This window comes from Megascapheus bottae, chromosome X (assembly GCF_031878675.1).
Source record: "Megascapheus bottae isolate mThoBot1 chromosome X, mThoBot2.hap1, whole genome shotgun sequence".
NCBI lineage: Eukaryota > Metazoa > Chordata > Mammalia > Rodentia > Geomyidae > Megascapheus > Megascapheus bottae.
The window spans coordinates 73,638,900-73,659,192 of record NC_143547.1 but is presented as its reverse complement, the minus strand read 5'-3'; the positions used below and the strand labels follow the sequence as shown (position 1 = coordinate 73,659,192).

Below are 20,293 nucleotides of genomic sequence, written 5' to 3'. Positions count from 1 at the left end.
TTTCCAGAGTGGTTGAACAAGTTTACACTCTCACCAACAATGTAGTAGTGTTCCCTTTTTGGCCACATCCTTGCCAATATCTATTATTAGATTTCTTTCTAACTGGGGTAAGGTGTCTTTATAATTTTAAGTCAAGAACACTTACTACTCATTACTTGCCTTATAACTGTGTCAGCTGTTACTTAATAAAGGACAGAAATAGTTCTTATCAGAAACTTCATACAGACAGAATGTTTAGCTATTCTATTTGTACTCATCAAGTTATGTTATGTTTAAATGAAATAATTGAAATACAAGTTTGAAATGTTTTCTCATGGACAAACATATATATATATATATGTATATATTACCTCTACAAATAAAATGAATAGGAATCAAAAGTAGCTTGAAGAAAAGAAAGAAGGATAGCACTTGACATCATATGTATTACCTGTGGCACACAATTGTAACTTAAAAGAATTTATAAAACAAGATATCAGCATATCAGCCAGGTGCCAATGGTTCATGCCTGTATTCCTAGCTATTCAAGGAGGCTGAGATATGAGGATTATGGTTTGAAATCAGCCCAGAAAATAAAGACTCCTATCTCTAATATACTACAAAACCAGAAGTGGAGCTGTGGCTCAAGTGGTTGTCATCTAGCCTTGAGCACAAAAACTCAGGGACAGCACCCAAGCCCTGAATTTAAGCTGCAATACAGCCATGCATGTGTGCGTGTGCACGCACACACACACGCACACACACATACATTACACATTACTACTGCTGCATAGAGGACATGTTGTTCACACTAACACTACTCCTCATATATTTTGAGTCTCTATTAAGAAGGATGATCATTTCTTTGAAGTTTTGCCTATAATTCCTATTTCTACCAATGGGATGCTTCTTCAGAAACTTTTCTGTGATGGCTGAATGCTTTGGGAAGACCATAAAGTTTCAGATGAGCAACACAAGATCATAGTGTCATTTATTAATATTTAGTTAATTATGTTTGATTCTGTTACTGCACAGAACTACTTAGAGATATTGATACAAAGTTAAAACTCTAACAAACGAAACAGTATTTCACATCTTTTTTCCAAGGAAGAGAGTTAAGCTAGGGATTGTGGGTTTTATTTGTCTGTTGTGGAACTTGAACTCTGGGCCTTGGGTTGTCCCTGAGCTCTTCAGCTCAAGGCTACCACTCTGCCCCTTGAACCACAACACCACTTCCGGTTTTCTGGTGGTTAATTAGAGATAAGAGTCTCACAGACTTTAGTGCCCTGGCTTGTTTTGAACTGTGATCCTCAGATCTCAGCTAGGATTACAGGTATGGGCCACCACGCACAGCTAATTTCTTTTCTTTTTTCTTTCTTTTCTTTTTTTTTTTTTTGATTGTTCATGGGGCTTGAACTCTGGGCCTGGGTGCTGTCCCTGGGCTATTCAGCTCAAGGCTACCACTCTACCACTTGAGCCAGCGTACCACTTCCTTTTAGAGTATTTTTATCATATGTTTAGCAAGTTCCAAAAAGTCCTTTTGAGATTTATTCTCAAAGGGCTCTTCCTCTAAGGAATCCCACCTGTTCTGAGCATGATTTTTCCCCTCATTCTCCATGCTGTAAATACCACACAATAAGTGTCTGTATAATGAGTAAACAACTTGGAATTTACATAGACTGCTTAATATAATAAAGGCTGGTTATAGGGAGGAGAAGTTTTTTGACAGGAATTTTATAGGAATCAGTTAATTTCAACAATACATCTGCCCAAGAAATAAAGATGTGCATGTAAGACATTTGAAGAAGTTGTAGAAGAAGGGATTTATTGTCCTTAACAATTTCAGTAGTCAGGCCTCTTCCAAGTTGTGATTTTGTAAGACTTGGAAATTAAGTAGGATGAAATCTACTCAGTCCTTTAGTGGGAAAAGATCCAAATCCAGCTACAACAAGGAGCAGTGAATGATTCAGAACTAATATATTCTATCTGTGGTTTCCTAGCTAGTTTTTAGTAATATGCTTATTATTGCCCTCTTTATTCTCTGTGTGTGAGGGGGTGGGGGCTTTATTGCTTTTTGTTTGAATCAGCTGAAGATACTGTAAGAGGTCTTCTCTCATTGGTATTAGATTACTACAAATTTCATTGCTTTTTCTGTTCTACTTATTTCCTTAATAAGGTAATTCAAATTTAGGACAGTTACTATATAGTTATAAAGCTTGATTGAACAATATATACACAGTGTTTCCTCTAAATAGGCTGCAGTTATAAAATCACTGCTGAAGTTAAAGATAGAATTTGTTATAAATTCTGACACTCTTCTGAATTAGGATGAAGGAATATTTATGCATTTCAGTTCTGTATTTATTGGATATATAATTGAGAATAATGTATTGTATAGGTACTATGAAACAATGATGAATAGTATAGAGTATCCTCAAGGACTTGTATTTTTAAAAGAACTTTGTTGTTTTGCAATCTTTTAAGAAAGATTATTATGTATAGAAATTATAAGGAGGAATGTAACAAAATACTATTTCAGATATAGGAACAATAACACTAGAAGTTTGGATAAATTAGCTGAAGATTATGTACATTAGAGAAGGTTTTACAAAAATATTGACATTAAGTTGAACGTCTATGAACATTTAAGACTCATTTTCAACATTCAAGAATAAGGCTATGGGGCAGGGAGTTTGGCCTAGTAGAGTGCTTGCCTGGCATGCATGAAGACCCGGGTTCAATTCCTCTATACCACATGCATAGAAAAAAAGCCGGAAGCCGTGCTGAGGCTCAAGTGGTAGAGCTGTAGCCTTGAGAAAGTCCAAGGAGAGTGCTCAGACCCTGAGCTCAAGCCCAGGACTGGCAAAAAAAAGAAAAAGGATCTGGAGAGAGTACATGAGATCTGAGATCTCAGTTCAAAGCCAGCCTTGGCACAAAAGTCCATGAGACTTTTATCTCCAATTAAACACCAAAAACTAGAAGTGGTGCTATGGCTTACTGGTAGAGCAGTAACTTTGAGCTGAAGAGCTCAGGTACAGCACCCAGGCTGAGTTTTAGCCCCATGGCTGACCAAACAAAACAAAACAAAACACTATTGTATATGTTCTTTGGAGAAGAACTTTAAGTAACCAACCATGCTTCTATTGAGGACAGTGTCTTGGGCTAGATTTTTTTCCAAAGGCCCCAACTGGCCATTCGAAAAGTGTCAGCCAAGGAATAATTTTATTACAGATGACTTGGACTGTTTATATGCGGGATAAAATAGAAAGGATACGGGGTCAAAGAAGAAAGATTTAGGAGGCCAATATATGCATGTATCCTTACTGAGTCTTGAACTCAAGGCCCTGGCACCATCCCTTAACCTTTTGATTCAAGACTGGTGCTCTACCACTTGAGCCTTTTTGTTGTTTAATTGGAGATAAGAGTATTATGGATTTTTCTGCCTTTGTTGGCTTCAAATTGCAATCCTTAGATCTCAACTTCCTAAGTAGCTAGAATTGCAAGCTCATATGAAGTGGTACCTGGCTTAGGAGGTTAATTTTAAATATTTCAAATGAGAGATGCTACAGGCTGAAAATTAAGTTAGTATTAAAAGGGAAGCAAATACACAAGTTAATAATTGATTATAATGAAAGGTAAGGTAAATTGAAGAGCTGAAGATAGCTTCAAAGGTTCCTTATATACAGTGGAGGGGGAAGATAATATTAACTGATAGCCAGTTCAAGGAAGAGGTGCATATTTTGATGTGTTTGTAAGAGATTTGTTTTTCATGTCAGTGTAATTTTTAGTCAGATTATTTTAGTCTAAGATTGAAGATGTTTCAGTTATTTATTAAATTTGCTTTGATGATAGGATAGTAAGAGTGGAATATACTACTTAATATTGTGTTATGTTATTTTAATATATTCTCTTATATAAATGTATAGTAAATAAAATAAAGGGAAAAGACTCTTGGTAGCATTATTTTCTCTTAGTCCATGCTATAAGCAAAACATGGAAATTGAAAGATGATCCTTTTTTTGTGCCAGTACCTGAGCATGAATTCATGGCCTGGGCAATATGTCTTAGCTTCTTTGCTTAAGGCTAGCACTCTGCCACTTGAGCCATAGCTCTATTTTCGGCCTTTTGCTAGTTAGTTGGAAATAAGAATCTCATGGACTTACCTGCCTGAGCTGGTTCAAACCTCAATCCTAAGATCTCAGCCTCCTGAGTAGCTGGGATTATGGCTTGAGCCATGGGCATCTGGCTCAAAAGATAATTTTTATAGGACACCAATAGTATTCAGGAACATTGACGTTATAAAATTTACTGAAGTACAACAAAACGCTCAAAATTCCTCTTCTAACCAAAAGTACATTTTGTGGATGAGGAGTCTATAAAGAAATAAATGTTTATAAACATCGGGTGGTTGTTATGGAATTTAAATATCAGTACTTTATTACCTAAGAACATCTGGGTTTCAAGACTGAACTAAAATAGATTCCAGAATTCCTTGAAGGTAAACAACATATCTGTTGATTTGACTAGTAGAATGGAAACAGACTGAATTTTGATTATGATGAAAGTCAGTGTCTTCTATTCCATCTATTTAGCAATATTTGGGGGGTAATTTGTTCTCCTTTGGGGAGTTTCCCAGATGTTTTGTGAATATGATTCCAATTTACAAGAGTTGTTTTTATAATGTAGCTAAATGAGGTCTTAACTCTGAAACTCTCTGACTGGGTGTAATTCTATCCGAAAGGTCATTAGGGTCCTCTGCAATATGTGTAGGAGTGTCCTGTGACACTTTGGCTCCTTGACTTGCCTAGACTCTTAATTCTGCCTGGGAGGGAGTAGGGGAAGCTTCTTGTAGGCAAAGAGTCCAGCCCTCATTGCAGTAATTTACATTAACAAAGAAAATAACAGTTCCAGCTATCATCTGGGGTCATTAAGTTTTGAGCAATGGTTCTATAATGATGAAAAAATCGAATAGCAAAGTACCACTCAAAATAGTTTATATGGCTCCTTACATGCACGTGTTGACTTGTTTTTTCTAAAGGGAAGAGAAGCCTGGAGATTTAGTAAAAATGACAAGGTGATTACACTGTATATATTATCAAAAACTACTTTCAAAGAAGAAATTATGAATATTTTACTGCTGATATATCATCATAGTATAACACTGAGTAGTGAAATAACTTTAGACAAGTGTCCAATTGCCTATATGATTGCATTCATGTTTTAATATCTATGTAGTAGTCAATGCTTAAGGTTTAATTCAAATATGGATTATAACTTTTATAATGCTCCTTAGACACTCCCTAACTTGTTGGAGCAACTCTAAACTGCCTCATTCTGCCCAGCAGCTGCTCAGTGCCCTGTGTTTGCTGACTACCTTAAATATTTTCCCAAGCAAAATTCCCATTTAAAGTGTCACAGGCATATGGTGTTCTGCTGTGGATGACTTTGGCTCCCTGTGAACACTCCTGATACAGAGGTAACACAAATGAATAACACAGAGCATAAGTCTGTTCCATTTAAAAGACAGGATAGGTTTTTGGGGGCCTTTTTTGCCTAAAACCAATTGAAGGGTTTTTCTCTTCTATAAAATTTACTGGCTAGAATTACACTTTTGTTGGAACAGTGAACTGTGATTATTCTATTCAGTATTACTATATAAACCTTTGAAAGGACACCTATCAATTTCAGTGTCCCAAATTTTCTTAAGTAAACACATGTGGTGGTGGTTCTGGTATTTTTTAAGGTTTCCATAGAAACAAGAAATCTTGGAGTTAGGTTTTATCTTACTGCTATGATTTACAGCTCTGTATATGAAAAAGAAGAGTCTTATCACTTCTAGAAAAATTAGTAGAACACCCACTATGTGCTAGTTAAATGTGCTACGGGCTAAAGGGAAACAGCACAAATTCTGGATCTCACAGTATAATTAAAATCTCCAGGTCTCTCTTCTATGGCAAGGTACCTACGCCTCCTTGGCAGTGAGCCATGATTGTAGAGGGAGTGGTTGTGGAGAACTGGATGACTGCCCTAGTGAAGTGAGAGCCAGTATGTATGTGGAATAACAACCTCCAGGAATGCTTGTGGACAGGGATGCTTCTTTGTTGGGTTTTCATTTGATATTTATTTCATCTTAACTAGATATTTAGTACTTACAGGTTTCTAAAAGATTTTATTTGTGCCTTACACTTTTTATAGCATTTGTTTTGGTGTATAAATCCCTAACCTCACATCTTTTTTTTTTCCCCTTCCCACTCCTTTATGACTCTATGTATCCTAAGGTACTATAACTTTATTGGGTCCAGCAGTGGGTAGGTAATAAATCTTGGTCAACAGGTTTGAGCTTTGTTGCTATTCCAGTTATTAGTGATCTACTACTGTAAAAGTTAAACTTAGAGACCTTTGTTGCTATGGGGAAGTTGCCAGCAATACCAAAGTGGAAATAATAGCTTTCAAATTCAAAATAATTGCAGAAAGTCCAGGGTAATCAATAAAGAATTCATAGCATATTTATTTTTTAAAGTTTTGTTTACTGACACAGATAACTCAAAAAGTGCTATATTAACATAGAGAAGTCCTCCAGAGGTTTACATTGTAACATACACATAACACTCATAATTATGATCTTACAGTGCCTGTGGGTAGTTAATCCTAAAGTCTGGGAAATAATTTGTTCTCTTTAAGCAAATCTTATACTTCTCTTACAACCTTAATTATGAAGTTGACTTGCTTAGCAGACCCTTCTTTTTCTGGCTTGCTAAGAAAATCTTTTCAACCCAGGTTTAGGTCAAATTTTGGAATTGTGGAGCCCAAATTAATGAGGTTTTTATCCTGTTAGTTTGTTTTCCATTATTGATAATTATTTCCAGGAAAGTAAAGTCTCCAGAAGATATCCACTCACTTTGTTTGTGTTTTCCAAAGTCTAAGAAGTGGCTTTTAGTTTCATAGGGGAAGAGAGTGGACATGGCAGTGGCAAACGAAAATGACAAAATGCAATAACCTACTCTTGAGACTCATGTAGCAGGCTCTGAAGAGCATTCTAAACCAATGTTATTCCTTGTAAAGGAAAACCAGACCTTTGAATTTTAAAGTCCAATGTGATTAAGAGAAAATGTGCTGGTGCATGCTAATATTTTAACCCCGTCAGCCTGGTGAGTTTTAGGAACCTCTTGGTTGACAAATATTTGATAGTCTCACTAGGTATGCACTGTTTCCATTCATCTTTCCCAGACTCCTAGCCTTCTCTACTGGGTAATTTTTCTTGCTTTTGAGTGTTGATTTTCAACAAGTCCCTTTTTCCTATTGGATGCTTACTAAACCTGAAATCCAACAGAGAACAGGAAAATGGGCCTCAGGAGTTATTAAATTATTTTTGTGTGTATGAATTAATAGCTTATTTCCTTTGATCATTTAAAGACCGTTACTTTTTTGGTTGATTTGCCTTCCCTTGATTATATGATTGATCTTCTTCATAAAATGTCCCTTCATAAGAAGGTAGGTAAAAGATAAAATAGGTAATATGGATCCCTATATGTTTTAGGCCACAACAAAATAGCACCACAAACATAAGAAGCCACTGAGCACCTTCAGGATGCAAAGCATCTGTTTTCCTCAGGGGGAGAAAGGCCTGTGAGATCAATGCTACTCTGTGACTCTGTCATAGATGATTATTATCTGTTTATAGCTATGAATTTTAGATCCTGTGCTGCACTGTGAATGCACAGTAAGCTAACTAAAGACTAAAATTTAGATCAGGTTTTATCACGTCCTAAATGAATAGCAGGTACCAGATATAAGCCTGGACAATGGCTGTCACTGCCGGTTGTGATTCTCTTAATGCATAGCATAGTATATAATCAGCCATAGGAATTGCCACTTTTTCAGCTGCATGCTGTGAAGCTTCTCCAACTTTTTTTTTTATCATTCCATGTGCTTGTCTCATGGAAAAATATATAAGTTGGACCTTTTTGTTGAGAGAGTTCAGTCATTTTTAATGGTAAAGGAATGGAAAAGTATACAAGTAAAATTTTTCTTTCCTTTGAAATAAGGTTTCTTAAGATGTGACCAACTAAGAGACAGTTAAAATATCCTTTACTGTTTCTCTGGTTCAATTTAAAAGGAGTAAAATGAAATCTATTCCAAGTGAAAAGATTGAGAAATAAGATGGATTAAAGTCTGAGAGCCTTAGTAGTACATGAAGAACCACATATTTCTCTTGCACAAAATCTACACATGGCATTGTGCAATTTTCTTGAAAATAAGTGCTGAGGTTATCTTGCCCTGACGATCTTATAGTCTTACATATTTGAACACATACAACTAGAACATAACAGTGGCTTTTACAATAGGGACAGATTCTCTAGTAGTTAGCTTAGTGAAAAGGAATTAAATGCTTTATTTTTAATGTATAACTTCTTTTGAATGATACTTCATGCAGCTCAGTAGCTAAGGAGAAACAATGGGGAAGAATAGATAAACTCTAAAGTAATAAGAATAGAGGAAAAGCAAAATCAGACAACAGATGGAAGGAGACCTACAAGGGGTGTGTAAAAATAGCACAAGAGGAGAAAGAAGTACACAAGAAATGCAAAAGAGGGAAACAGCTAAGCCTGGCTTAGCTCACATTGGCTACCCTCAATGATTTTGCTCTTCAGCTTCCCCACCATTATCTGCTTAATTTCTATATTCTGCTAGACTATAGCATGCTGACAAATGGCCAGGTACCTAGAAGTATTGTTATGCTGAGCTCTTTTATTGTTTTTTTTTATTGTAATCCCTGGTATACAAGGCATTAACTTCCTCTTCTTGAACATCTATTATGGAATATTACAGATTAGGATGGATCTGGTCAAGAAGTATATGGAAAAATTGGATGAGTAATGGAAAGATCAATGAATGAAGGAACCAAGGATGTCAGATGTAGTACTTGGTTCCTACTTTACTATTGTTAGTGACATTGAGCATCTGGTGTCACCTGTCAAAGGAAGGGTGCAGACAAAGCTCCCTTGGTTGATTCCATGACTGTAGGGGATCTTGTTATTGGAGGATAATTCATATAGATTCTAATGTAGTATTAGCTTTATCTAATTTATGGAGCTGTTTTGAAGATCAGCAAGGATAATGATTTTTAAATACTTTCGAAATTGTCTGAAAATCCTGTAAGATGAAGACTATGTGAATGACTTAAGAATAGTTCACACAAAAGCTACTATATAGTAATAAAAAGTAAGTAGTTCCATTTAAAAGAATATGAGGCAAATTACAGAAGTCTTTACATAGATCTGTGCTTACATGTATTATAAAGAAATAAAGCATCTAAGACTACAGATCAAGGAACTGATCAAATAAGCACCAGCTGATATTTGTTGGTTAAGCAGCTAGGCTATAGGAACAAGAAGTGCTTACTTTTCAGCCCAACTACCATTCATTTTGTCAGTTACTCTTAAAAGCTCTAGAAAGAACTAAGCAATGGATTGTGTACCATATCTGTCACTATTATCTATCTACACAAAGGCTGAAATAGAACCTGGAAATTTATACAGAAGGCAAAGGGTCATCTTGCCCTAGTGACAGTATATGAGAAAACAAGGCTACCTTATAGACTGGCTTCTAAGACTTGTCCTCATAGGCATAAGTAGCAGTACCACTAGACACTGTACGTTTAGTGGTTGTGCCTTCTTTTCCTCACCTCCAATCTTTTCTTTCATGTCCTTTTTTTGTAGAATTTTACCATTTTTTCTTTCTTGCCTTATTAGGGTAAAAGAAAAAAGGAAAGGGCAAAACCATCTGAGAAGTGAAACAGGAGAAGAAAGTGATGGAAAATAAAGATAAAAAGCATTACAGTGAAGTAGTACAGAGGATTGGTTCCTTTCTTCTATGTATATTCCTCAGTATTTGACTACACACTTTCCAGATCTTAGTTATCTTTAGTTGGTGACATCTGTGAAAGTTATAGACTGACTACACAATGAGATCCAGCATGCCATCTCTCAGTAGATCCATATCATATAGGACTAACAATAGTGTTAGAGTTCAGTTTATTTATTTCATAGCCATGGAAGAGGGGCAGGAAAAATTACATAACTCTAATAGTAAATATCAGACAATTTATTCAGGTTGAAAATGCAACTTAAAAAGCAAGAAAGAGGTCTGGGAGTTTGGCCTAGTGGTAGAGTGCTTGCCTAGTATGCACAAAGGCCCGAGTTCAATTCTTCAGTACCACATATACATAGGAAAAGCCCGAAATGGTGCTGTGGCTTAAGTGGTAGAGCTGTAGCCTTGAGAGAGCCCAAGGACAGTGTTCAGGCCCTGAGTTCAAGGCCTAGGACTGGCAAAGAAAAAAAAGCCAGAAAGAAGGGGTAGGAATGTGCCTTGGTGTTAGAGTGCTTGCCTTAATATACATAAAACCCTGGGTTTGATTCCTCAGTATCACATAAACTGAAAAGACCAGAAGTGACAATGTGGCTCAAGTGGTACAGTGCTAGCTTTGAGCCAAAGAAGCTCAGGGTCAGTGCCTGGGCCCTGAGTTCAAGTCCCGGGATTGGCAAAAAAAAGCAAGAAAGAATCCCACCAACCTAGATATCTCCAAATACTAGTACTTTGATATTCTTTTATAACTTCCAGCAGATTAAATTTTCAAATTGTGGAAAGGTTTTATAATAAAGGGAGGTTTAATATCCCACTAATAGGGCTTATTAAATTGAGATAAAACATATTTGTTAAGGGCAGCAACTCTGAATCACAAGATGAAAAAGGAAGGAAAAAACAAAAACAAGCTAGTACTTTTATGAGAATATGACAATTTATCTTGGACAGTTTCAGAAAGCATGCACTAGGGCAACATTCCTTACAGCTGATTAGATATGTGTGCATTTATGTTAACTTGATGACATTCTAAACATGCTATAGCTATAGACAATGTGCTGTAGAGGCAGAGGCAGATAGGGCTAAGTTGAAACATGGGCTCTCTTACCTACTTTTATGACCTTTGGCGAATTGTGTCATCTTGCTGAATATATTTTAACTTCAACTTCAGTTTCTTCTACAAAATGGAACATTTTGATGACCAAACAATACATAAATATGTGTATGCAGAGAAAGAGAGAGAGAGAGAGAGAGAGAGAGAGAGAGAGAGAGAGAGAGAGAGAGAGAGAGAGAGAGAGAGAGGGTATGCACTTGACATATATTAGCTCTTAGATATGAAAAGCCACTTTTGCTCATGGTGCACTGTTAAGTATATTAGAACTCATCTTCTAGAGCTTGATTAGGAGGATCAATGCCTCCAAAGAGGGATGCACCCAAGTGACCCACTGTGAAATGGGAAGGAAACATTAGAAATTCTTAGTAAGATCACTTTATCTAGAATATAAGAAAATAAATTATGTGCATCTTTAGCATTTAGATTGACCCTGGTACTCTCATATACCCATGTTGGAAGGTCACTGTTAAATTCTAGTATACACTCAAAAAGTTTTGCATTTTTTAGATTTCAGACTTTAGATTTTCAGATTAGTGATAGTAAACAGTCATACCTTATCTTCCATAGTCTTTTACATAATAAATGGCATATAGCAGGCACTAAAGAAATATTATTATCCTCTGAGATGGCCACATTTAATTCCTACAGATAATAACTTGTTTAGACCTATCCATAGTATTTGTAAAGGGCCAATCATAGTCCTATGGCTCACTTCCCTATATCTGAGTCTCGATATGGAACAGTACTGTGGGTAATTGTTGATCACTGTTCTTTAACAACCATACTTATTGAGCATTTACTATTTGCAAAAACTGCACTTTTGCAGTTACATTATTCTTTGATTATCACAATAGCTCTGTGTGATAGGTACTAATATTGTTTTAGTGCTATTACTAATACCTCCATTTTATACAGGAAGTTGGCATAGGTTAGAGATATGCTCACTTCTCACACAACTACTATGTAATGGAGTCAGGTTCCGATATATACATCACAGACCAGGCTTCTGACTATTCTATTATACTTGATTCTGTAGAATGGCAAACCACATGTATGTAATCGCTGACTTCAAAATGGTATTTTTACCAAACCACAGAGAGTTATACCTTTAAGACTTATGTAGTATTGGGGAAGCACTAGGGTTCAAACCTAGGCCATGCTATGTAAGTGTTCTACTTGAACTACATCCCTATCCCCAGTACGTGTTTTTCATGGCCATTTGGGAAACAGTACTCAAGGCTATAGACAAGGTTTCTAAATTCTGGTCCAATTTAAGAAGCAGTTTATTTAGAGTTAGGCCCACTGGCCCACACCTTTAATGCCAGCACTTGGGAAGCTGAGCCAGAAGGACTGTTGAGTTCAAGGCCAGCCTAGGTTACATAAAAAAATAAGAGTGAACTTGTTCTAATAAGTAACACCTTGTGTGAAAAAGCTGAAATGAAGAAAAGTAATCTATTTAGTTTTATAGTATCCTGATTTAGATAACACAAGGATGAGATCCATGGAAATTGTGGAAGTCTATGTCTACTTATTTTTTTGTTAGTTTCTTGATGGTAAGATAAAAAAAATGTATGTTTTCAACTTTCCCACAGTGGAAATTGTTAGTAGCCATACTATAATCTGTTTCCAAGCCCACACAGTTTTTTTTTTCTTTTCAACACTGTTCTTGTTATGGGTAGTAATGAATGACTCAAAGCTATATTGAATCTTAAAGATGAATCAGAATCATAAAGGAGAAAATTATATTATGATAATTTACTCTTGAAGAATGTATTTTAAAGGACTTTCATCAGAAAAAAATAATTAAAATGAAGATGATTTCTAGCAGTTCATTTCTAAAAACACAATAGAAAAAAAACCCAAACTCCATGGAAAGCATTATATGGACATTATCTGGAAGGTAGTGAGAAATATTTGCCATACCTACATATAGCCATCTGTATCTTTGTGTCTTATATTTTCCTGTCTTATTTCTGCTCCACTAAATCGAATTTACAACCAATTCGCCTAATTTACAAGGGAAGAACTTTTGGCCTAGGAGTTACATTCTGACAATACAACTTTAGTCATCACAGCTTGCCATCCAAACAGTATTTTCCCTCTTCTGATGGGCTGCTATGGCTGTTTCATAAAGAGCAAAAGGCATTTTACTAACTCCACAATCAAACAATTTAAGAACTTCAAGATCTTGACAATATTAATATGAGATAACACTCTAAAAAGCTAAGTGAAGCTTGCCAGGATAGCAGTCAAATAATACAACAACAACAAACTACAGAAATTAAGCCATGTCCCAGTGGCTCATGACGGTAATCATAACTAGTCACGAGGCTGAGATCTGAAGATCAAGATTTGATGCTAGCCCAGGCAGAAAAATCCTAGAGATTCTATCTCTAATTAACCAGCCAAAAGATAGAAGTGGAGGTATGGCTTAAGTGGCACAGCACCAGTCTTGAGTGAAACAGCACCCTAAAGTAAAGCCCCTGTATCAACCAAAGAAAAAAGCCCCTAAAAAACTTAATTCTGATCCGTTTCTTGGTGCCAGTTTTAGGGCTTGAACTCATGACACTAACACTTTGTCACTTGAACCCTACCTCTACTTGTGACTTTATGGTGGTTAATTTGGCCAAGAGTCTCAAGGACTTTCCTGCCTGGGCTGGCTTCAAAGCATAATCCTCAAATCTCACCCTCTTGGGTAGCTAGGATTACTGGCAATAGCCTCTAGTATTCAACCTCTGTGGCCCCTTTTCCCCTTCAGTTCTTCCCTCTGTGCTTTCTTCTCATTGCTTTTTGTATGTCTCTTTATGAGCCCCTTCTAGGTGGCCCCCTAGCTTCTTTCATTTGCCTCCCTCTCCATCTTAGTTTCTTTGCATATTGCATTTTTTCCTTTCCTTTCTAACTTCCTTGCCCTTTGTCCCAGCCCTTCATTGCTCTATTCCCCATGAATTGCCCAACATACAGCATTGAAATAGGTACATTAAAGTTCATTAGCATGAATGTTCATTAAGCAGCAAGTAGATTGTATTTATAACTGTAAAGGGAATAACACTAGTCAAGTAATGCTATACATGTGGTTATCAAATCACAGTTTTATTTAGTCATGGCCTTCATCAAAATTAGGTTCCACTCTCTCCTTCCTATGCTGTAATTGTGGACTTTGTTGCTCTTCTGTACCCTTAGGCTTGATCTGAATGATCAATTTTTTTTTTACATTTTGTTTTCTATTTATTATTTTCTGAATTTGGAGAAACTAAAAATGCTGCTTAATGAGTACAAGAAGTTAATTTGTGATTTTTGAAATATGGGTGTTGGATTCCAGTATTTTTTTCCGGTCATGGGGTTTGAACTCTGGGCCTGGACATTGTCCCTGAACTCTTCAGCTCAAGGCTACCACCCTACCCCTGGATCCACAGCCCCATTTCCTGTTTAATTGGAGATAAGAGTAAGAGTTTCTCATTCTTTAGTGCTTGGGCTGGTTGGCTTTGAACCAGAATCCTCAAATCTCAGCCTCCTGAGTAGATAGGATTACAGGCTTGAGCCACATGCCTAGATAGGATTTCAGTATTCTATGTTTCCATAGCCCAGACCTGTATTTGTATGTATTTTTATATTCAGTTCTAGATGCTTTAATGGAGAATAGCAGGATAGGGAATTTCCTGATTGTTGAAACCCCTCATGAAGAATGTTTTTAAATTTTACACGAGCACATTTTCATTTATTTCTCTTCAGCTATCTAAACAGTGATTTTTTAAGTTTTGATTTTAATTACTTCCTTGTCCTGAAAAATGATGGCATGTAGTATGAGCTCCTCTCTCTTTGGTAACTTTCCACCTGTTAACTGATTAAGGTTATCAGTGGTTTAAAAAGTAAATAAATGGGGGCCGAGAGTTTGGCCTAGTGGTAGAGTACTTGCCTAGCAAGCACCAAGACCTTTTGATTCCTTGTTATCACATACATAGAAAAAGTCAGAAGTGGTGCTATGGCTCAAATGATAGATCTCTAGCCTTGAGAAAGCCCAAGGACAGCACTCAGGCCCTGAGTTTAATCCCCAGGACTGGCACACACACAAAAAAGTAAATAAATAGCTACAAAGATTTTACTTCAATCATTTCTGTTGCATACCTTGTGTATTATGATAAGCCTTATAATATGTAAGATTGTTTTTTTTTCAGCTGTTTTATTTAAGCATAGATTCTGGGCACTATCACTTGCCGTTTGATTCTTTGATAGCTAAATTCTTTCCTTAAGATGTTTATTTTCATTAAAGTGCTATTTAGCTTTAGATGTTAACTTTGGCAGATGTTACTGCCACATATCAATTAGGTGAAGTATATACTTGGGAAGGTGTCAACTTGAATTGAATATATTTAAATTTGGTATGTGAAGTGAACTGCTTTTTAAGCTTTTCCCATACATCTTGTGGGAGATGGAGCAGCTGGCTGGGTTTGTACATAAGTGTTTTGTTTTGGATTTTACCTCTAATAATATTTAAGATCAGAAAATGACTTCCTATTTTATCACAGAGAACTTCATATAAATTGACTACAAGCTCATTTTGTCAGTTCCTTAGCCTTCCTAGAATTTAAGTTGACAGTTACTACTTTGGTATAAAATGCTGTCCATGGGCAATATGAATATTTTAAAATCTCGTTTACTCCTGCAGTTTTTCTAATAAGAAGTCTAGCTCTATTACTCTTTGGTTACTAGTGAATGCTACTGAAATATAATTTATCATCTTTAAGCAAAGGTACTTCTGATGAGAATCACCAGGTAAGGCAAGTATTTAATTTAAAATTTTAAAAATAATCCATTAAAAGGTGAAAACTAACTTGTGAGTACTAAAAACAATTTTGAAATTGAGCCAGAATATCTAGGTTATATTCCTATGGCTGTCACTAATTTAGCTGGGCCAGCTAAATTAGTTACTGCCAACTTGGAACTAAGCTATCCTCTCCAAAGGCTGTTTTAACATTGCCTGTGTTCTGTGTACTAGAAAGAGCTTGGTTGAAGGAATCTGAATCCTCTTGTTTATCAGCTATCCAAACCAGCCTGGCAGCTCAGAGGTCAGTCTCCAGCTGCATTTTTATCTTCTTATAATCCCTTAAATCCTTGCTGGGCTTTCACAATCTAGTTCCTTTCCCTGGGAATTTGCATTTGGAGACACTGATGGCTTTCTGCCTCTGGATTTTTTCTCTGCTCATAAGTTCAATGAAGAGTTATTTACTGTTGACTGAAAAAATGCAGAAATAAAAAGGATTATGTAAATGTTTCTGCAAAATCAAACTTCTAGTGTGACTAATGTTGCTTTACTGTTTCAGAGCTTTGGGGTCAGTAAGTGTTGAATCTTAGAATATAGTGAGGCATCATTGTCATTTTCTCCCATGCTGCCTTATCAGTTTCTCCTTTACTCATTATTCTTTTGGGGAGGGTTGGTCGTGGGGCTTGAACTATGGGTTTAGGTGCTGTCCCTGAGCTCTTCAACTCAGGATTACCACCCTACCCCTGGAGCCACAACACCACTTTTAGACTCATTATTTTCAATACTATTGTCTCTTAAAGCCTAAAATAATTGAGCAACCAAGTTCCATATAATGAACAAAACTTGCTAACCTAATCCTATCACATTTTACGTACTTAAAACTGTCATTGTACTGGGCTAAACAATCGACTTTTCACTGATTTATTTTCAGTGTAAAGAACAAAATGCTGATTTGTATCAGAGAAGTGGGAAATAACTGTATGGTGACTTAGCATATATTTTAATGAAAAAGCTAGAGAGAGATTCAAAATATATATTCATTAAAGAAGGCCTTGTACTACTAATGAAAAAACAGATGGTAACAAATAATGATCTGGATGGAGAGAAATTAAAACCATGATACATTGCTGGTGGCACTGTAGAATTATGTAGCTTTTGTGGGACAATGTTGTTTCCTCAAAAAGTTAAAGATAGAATTTATGTCCACCAATTCCCACTGCCTGGTATTTTGTACCCAAGAAAAAAATGAAGCATGTGACTTTACTAAAAGTTATATAAAAATTATTCAGAATACCTCAAAAGTATACACATCCCAAATGTCCACTCATCTATGGTATATTGATACAGTGGGAGATCATTAGGTACAGTAGGAAGGATGAAAGACTAATTCATGCTAAGTGAGACAACCCAGACATAAAACACAATATTAATATATGAGGCCCCAGAATGCCCAGAATAGGACAACCCATAAAAGAGAGATTTGTGGTTGCGAGGAGCCTTGGAATGGAGGTAGCTTATAGTGACTACTAATGAGTACAGGATTTCTTTTTGAGATGGTATAATGTAATTTTGAGTAGTGGTGGTGGTTGGACAACTATTGTACAAATGTACTAAAAAGCATTGAATTGTATACTTTTAAAAGAGTGAGTTTTGTACTATGTAAATTATATCTCTAAGACTTCTATATATAAAAATTTAAGTGAGTTTATTACTATAACTATCTGAAATTATAAGGGCATTACTGGGTTGTATTTTATACCAGGAGCCAATATGGAACTATGTGTTTCAAATTGGTTAAAATGTTAATTTCCCTGTGTCTTTTACCTCGGTGAAAATCTATAACACCAAAAATCACATTTTATAATGTTTTAATACTTAATGCTTTTGTCCTTTCTTTTACTATTTTGTAAGCAGGAAAAAAATGTGATCAGTCTTTTACTTTTCATGCTTATGATATTTCATGACTGTGTTTTAGAATCTCTTCATGTATGTGTGTGTAGATGAGGTGATTATATACACACACATTACTTTTTCTTGGGTTTGAATGAGAGCTTGAAAGTATTCTTAAATACTTTGGTCAGTAGAAAGGTAAAAGTAGATAAACCATAGGAAGTTTATGTTAAATTATAAAATAGTAAAATGCTGTTTGCAGAGTACAAATTATCGCAACTTGCTGGGTTTTTTCCTTAGCCTAAAATGGGAAAAACCTCCCCCTGACAACATTTTCTTTTATATAGCAGAGAAGACTAAACACCAAAATGCACAAATACACAAATACAATGGATGAGTTTAAAAATCTGAAGGGAAGAAAAAATGAAAAAAAGGGGGGGGAATTAATCGATGAGAAAGTCACCATTTCCAAAGACCATGGAACTTTATTATAATGCAAAACAAGTTCCAAGATCTTATTTTGTAACTTTAAGGCTTAATGTGTGAAACCCTGTCCTAAACTTGGCTGCCACATTTGAACCTAGGTGGAATGAATGTATGTAGTACCAGTAATATAGTAGACAATCAGGGGTGTGTTTGTTTTCCCTTATCAGGAAGTGGTTTCTTATAAAAGTACAAAGAACACAGAGTGTTTGTGTGTGTGTGTGTGTGTGTGTGTGTGTGTGTGTGTGTGTGTCTGTGTCTGTGTGTGTCTGAGTGTGGGTGTGGGTGTGAATTTTGTTTGTTCTACTATTTAAGAAAAAATCATGGCCTTCCAATGTTTTTGTCCTTACACGGAGGCCTTTTGAGAGTCTGGCACTGTGATGAGCTGAATCACTCAGGAGTCCATTGATGGAATTAATGGTTTCCTACTTTTTATTGTAATTAATACAAGAGTTACAGTTATATTCACCAGATAGAGGGTGCATTACTTCACACACATTGATACCCCTTCCCATGATTTTGTTCCCATTTCCCTCCCCCCACCCCTCCCCTCATCTTGTTTTCCCCCCCTTCCCTATCCTATTTCAAATAGACAAATAAACATATATACAATATACCAGATAACAAGGTAAGATACTATAACAATATGAGAATAACCAAGGGATAACAAAAGAGATGAGAAATAGCATAGTACATTAAGAACAACTATCACATTATATAGTTCTTGTTTCCATATCCTCTTGTTTCCTCATCCCCTTGTTTCCTCGATTAGCCCTATTTCCTTTAGTTTCACAGTTTTGGGTTTATATCTTGAGTTATCTTTTATAGGAGTCAAGAAATCCTTGCATTTACTGTATAATTTGCATAATTATTTTCCTTGATTTTCTTAAAAGTATGAAATTTTTATTCTTTTTTAGCTCACTCTCATTCTTTAGTGACTGGCCAACTTAGTATAAGCTATTTTACATGCACTTTTGCCCCTCCTCAAGGTCTTTTGAAAAGTTTTCCTTGATGGTTTTTATCCTTCTCAATGTGAAATACAGCATTCTCAGCTTGTACAAATCACATAGAAAGACATCAAGTAGTTGCTGTGCATGAAATACAATTAATTATTTAGTCTTTACAGTTCAAGTGTTCACAGGACACAATCTGTTTTCACTATCTATGAGATGAAAAAAAATAACTTCTAAAATCCTTAGGGCTTTTGAATATATGTTAAGATTATTAGGACTTTGTATACTAATTTTTCTTAATCTCTTACTTTTTCAAATGACTTTCTGAATTTAAAATTGGTAACTTCATATCCAGTGACTGCTTTAATATTTGCTTTGTTTCCAACAGCGCCCTTAAAGATAGCCGTTTCCCCCCAATGACAAGGGATGAGCTACCACGGCTTTTCTGCTCAGTGTCTCTGCTCACTAACTTTGAAGATGTTTGTGATTATTTGGACTGGGAGGTAAGACTATAGAAAATTATGAAAGAAAGATGAAGGTAACTTCTGAGTTGATATTAAACACTATGACCAGAAAATTACCCTTTCAGCTCATTCACATAGCTATAAATTACTACTGTATAATGGAGAACAAGTAAACAATTTCTTAAATGGCAAAGTGCCATGTGTTGTTTTAATCCCTAAGTTCAATATGATCTTCATTTTTTATCCTACTACCTTACCTGAGCACTTTAGAAAAATGTTAATAATTAGTAAGAATATCTTGAATTTATTTTTCTTTGTATTTCTATTCTAGTGCACTCTGGTATAACTGCCTCTATTGATTAGGTGATCACAGGATCAAGTAAGAGCTATTTAGGATCGTCTACATACTGAGGGAAATTATCTCATGATAATGATATAGTACTAGTTACTTATAATTAAATAATCTGAATTTATTCTTGGCTCCCTTAGCTTATGCACTTAAATATACAAATATATCTAGAATATCTCTGTGCTGTTGCGAATACCAGATTAAGTTTTACTGTTCTTATTTTTATTCTTCATTAATGGGTGGAGTTGATTTGCTAATAGGTTTGAGGATTGATACTATAATTTGCTTTGGTGGTTCAGAGAATATAATTGAATGTAGATCTAGGAAACTTTATATGTACACCTATTCCCAAATGACTGAATGCTTACTTAGTATTCTCTGCTTTGTGCTTTATGTACAGAAGGGGTAAAATTATTTTTTGCCAGTCCTGGGGCTTGAACT

The 20,293-nt window shown here is 35.8% G+C and overlaps 1 protein-coding gene across 2 annotated transcripts in view; it reads left to right on the top strand.

Moving 5' to 3' along the window:
- Window positions 1–20,293, top strand: part of Ammecr1 (AMMECR nuclear protein 1) — a 134,897-nt gene that overhangs the window by 92,135 nt on the left and 22,469 nt on the right. For both annotated transcript variants that reach the window (XM_090326034.1, XM_090326033.1), the window contains one exon: window positions 19,428–19,542. In XM_090326034.1, the coding sequence (XP_090182160.1) occupies window positions 19,428–19,542 (115 nt within the window). The remainder of the gene's footprint in view (window positions 1–19,427; window positions 19,543–20,293) is intronic.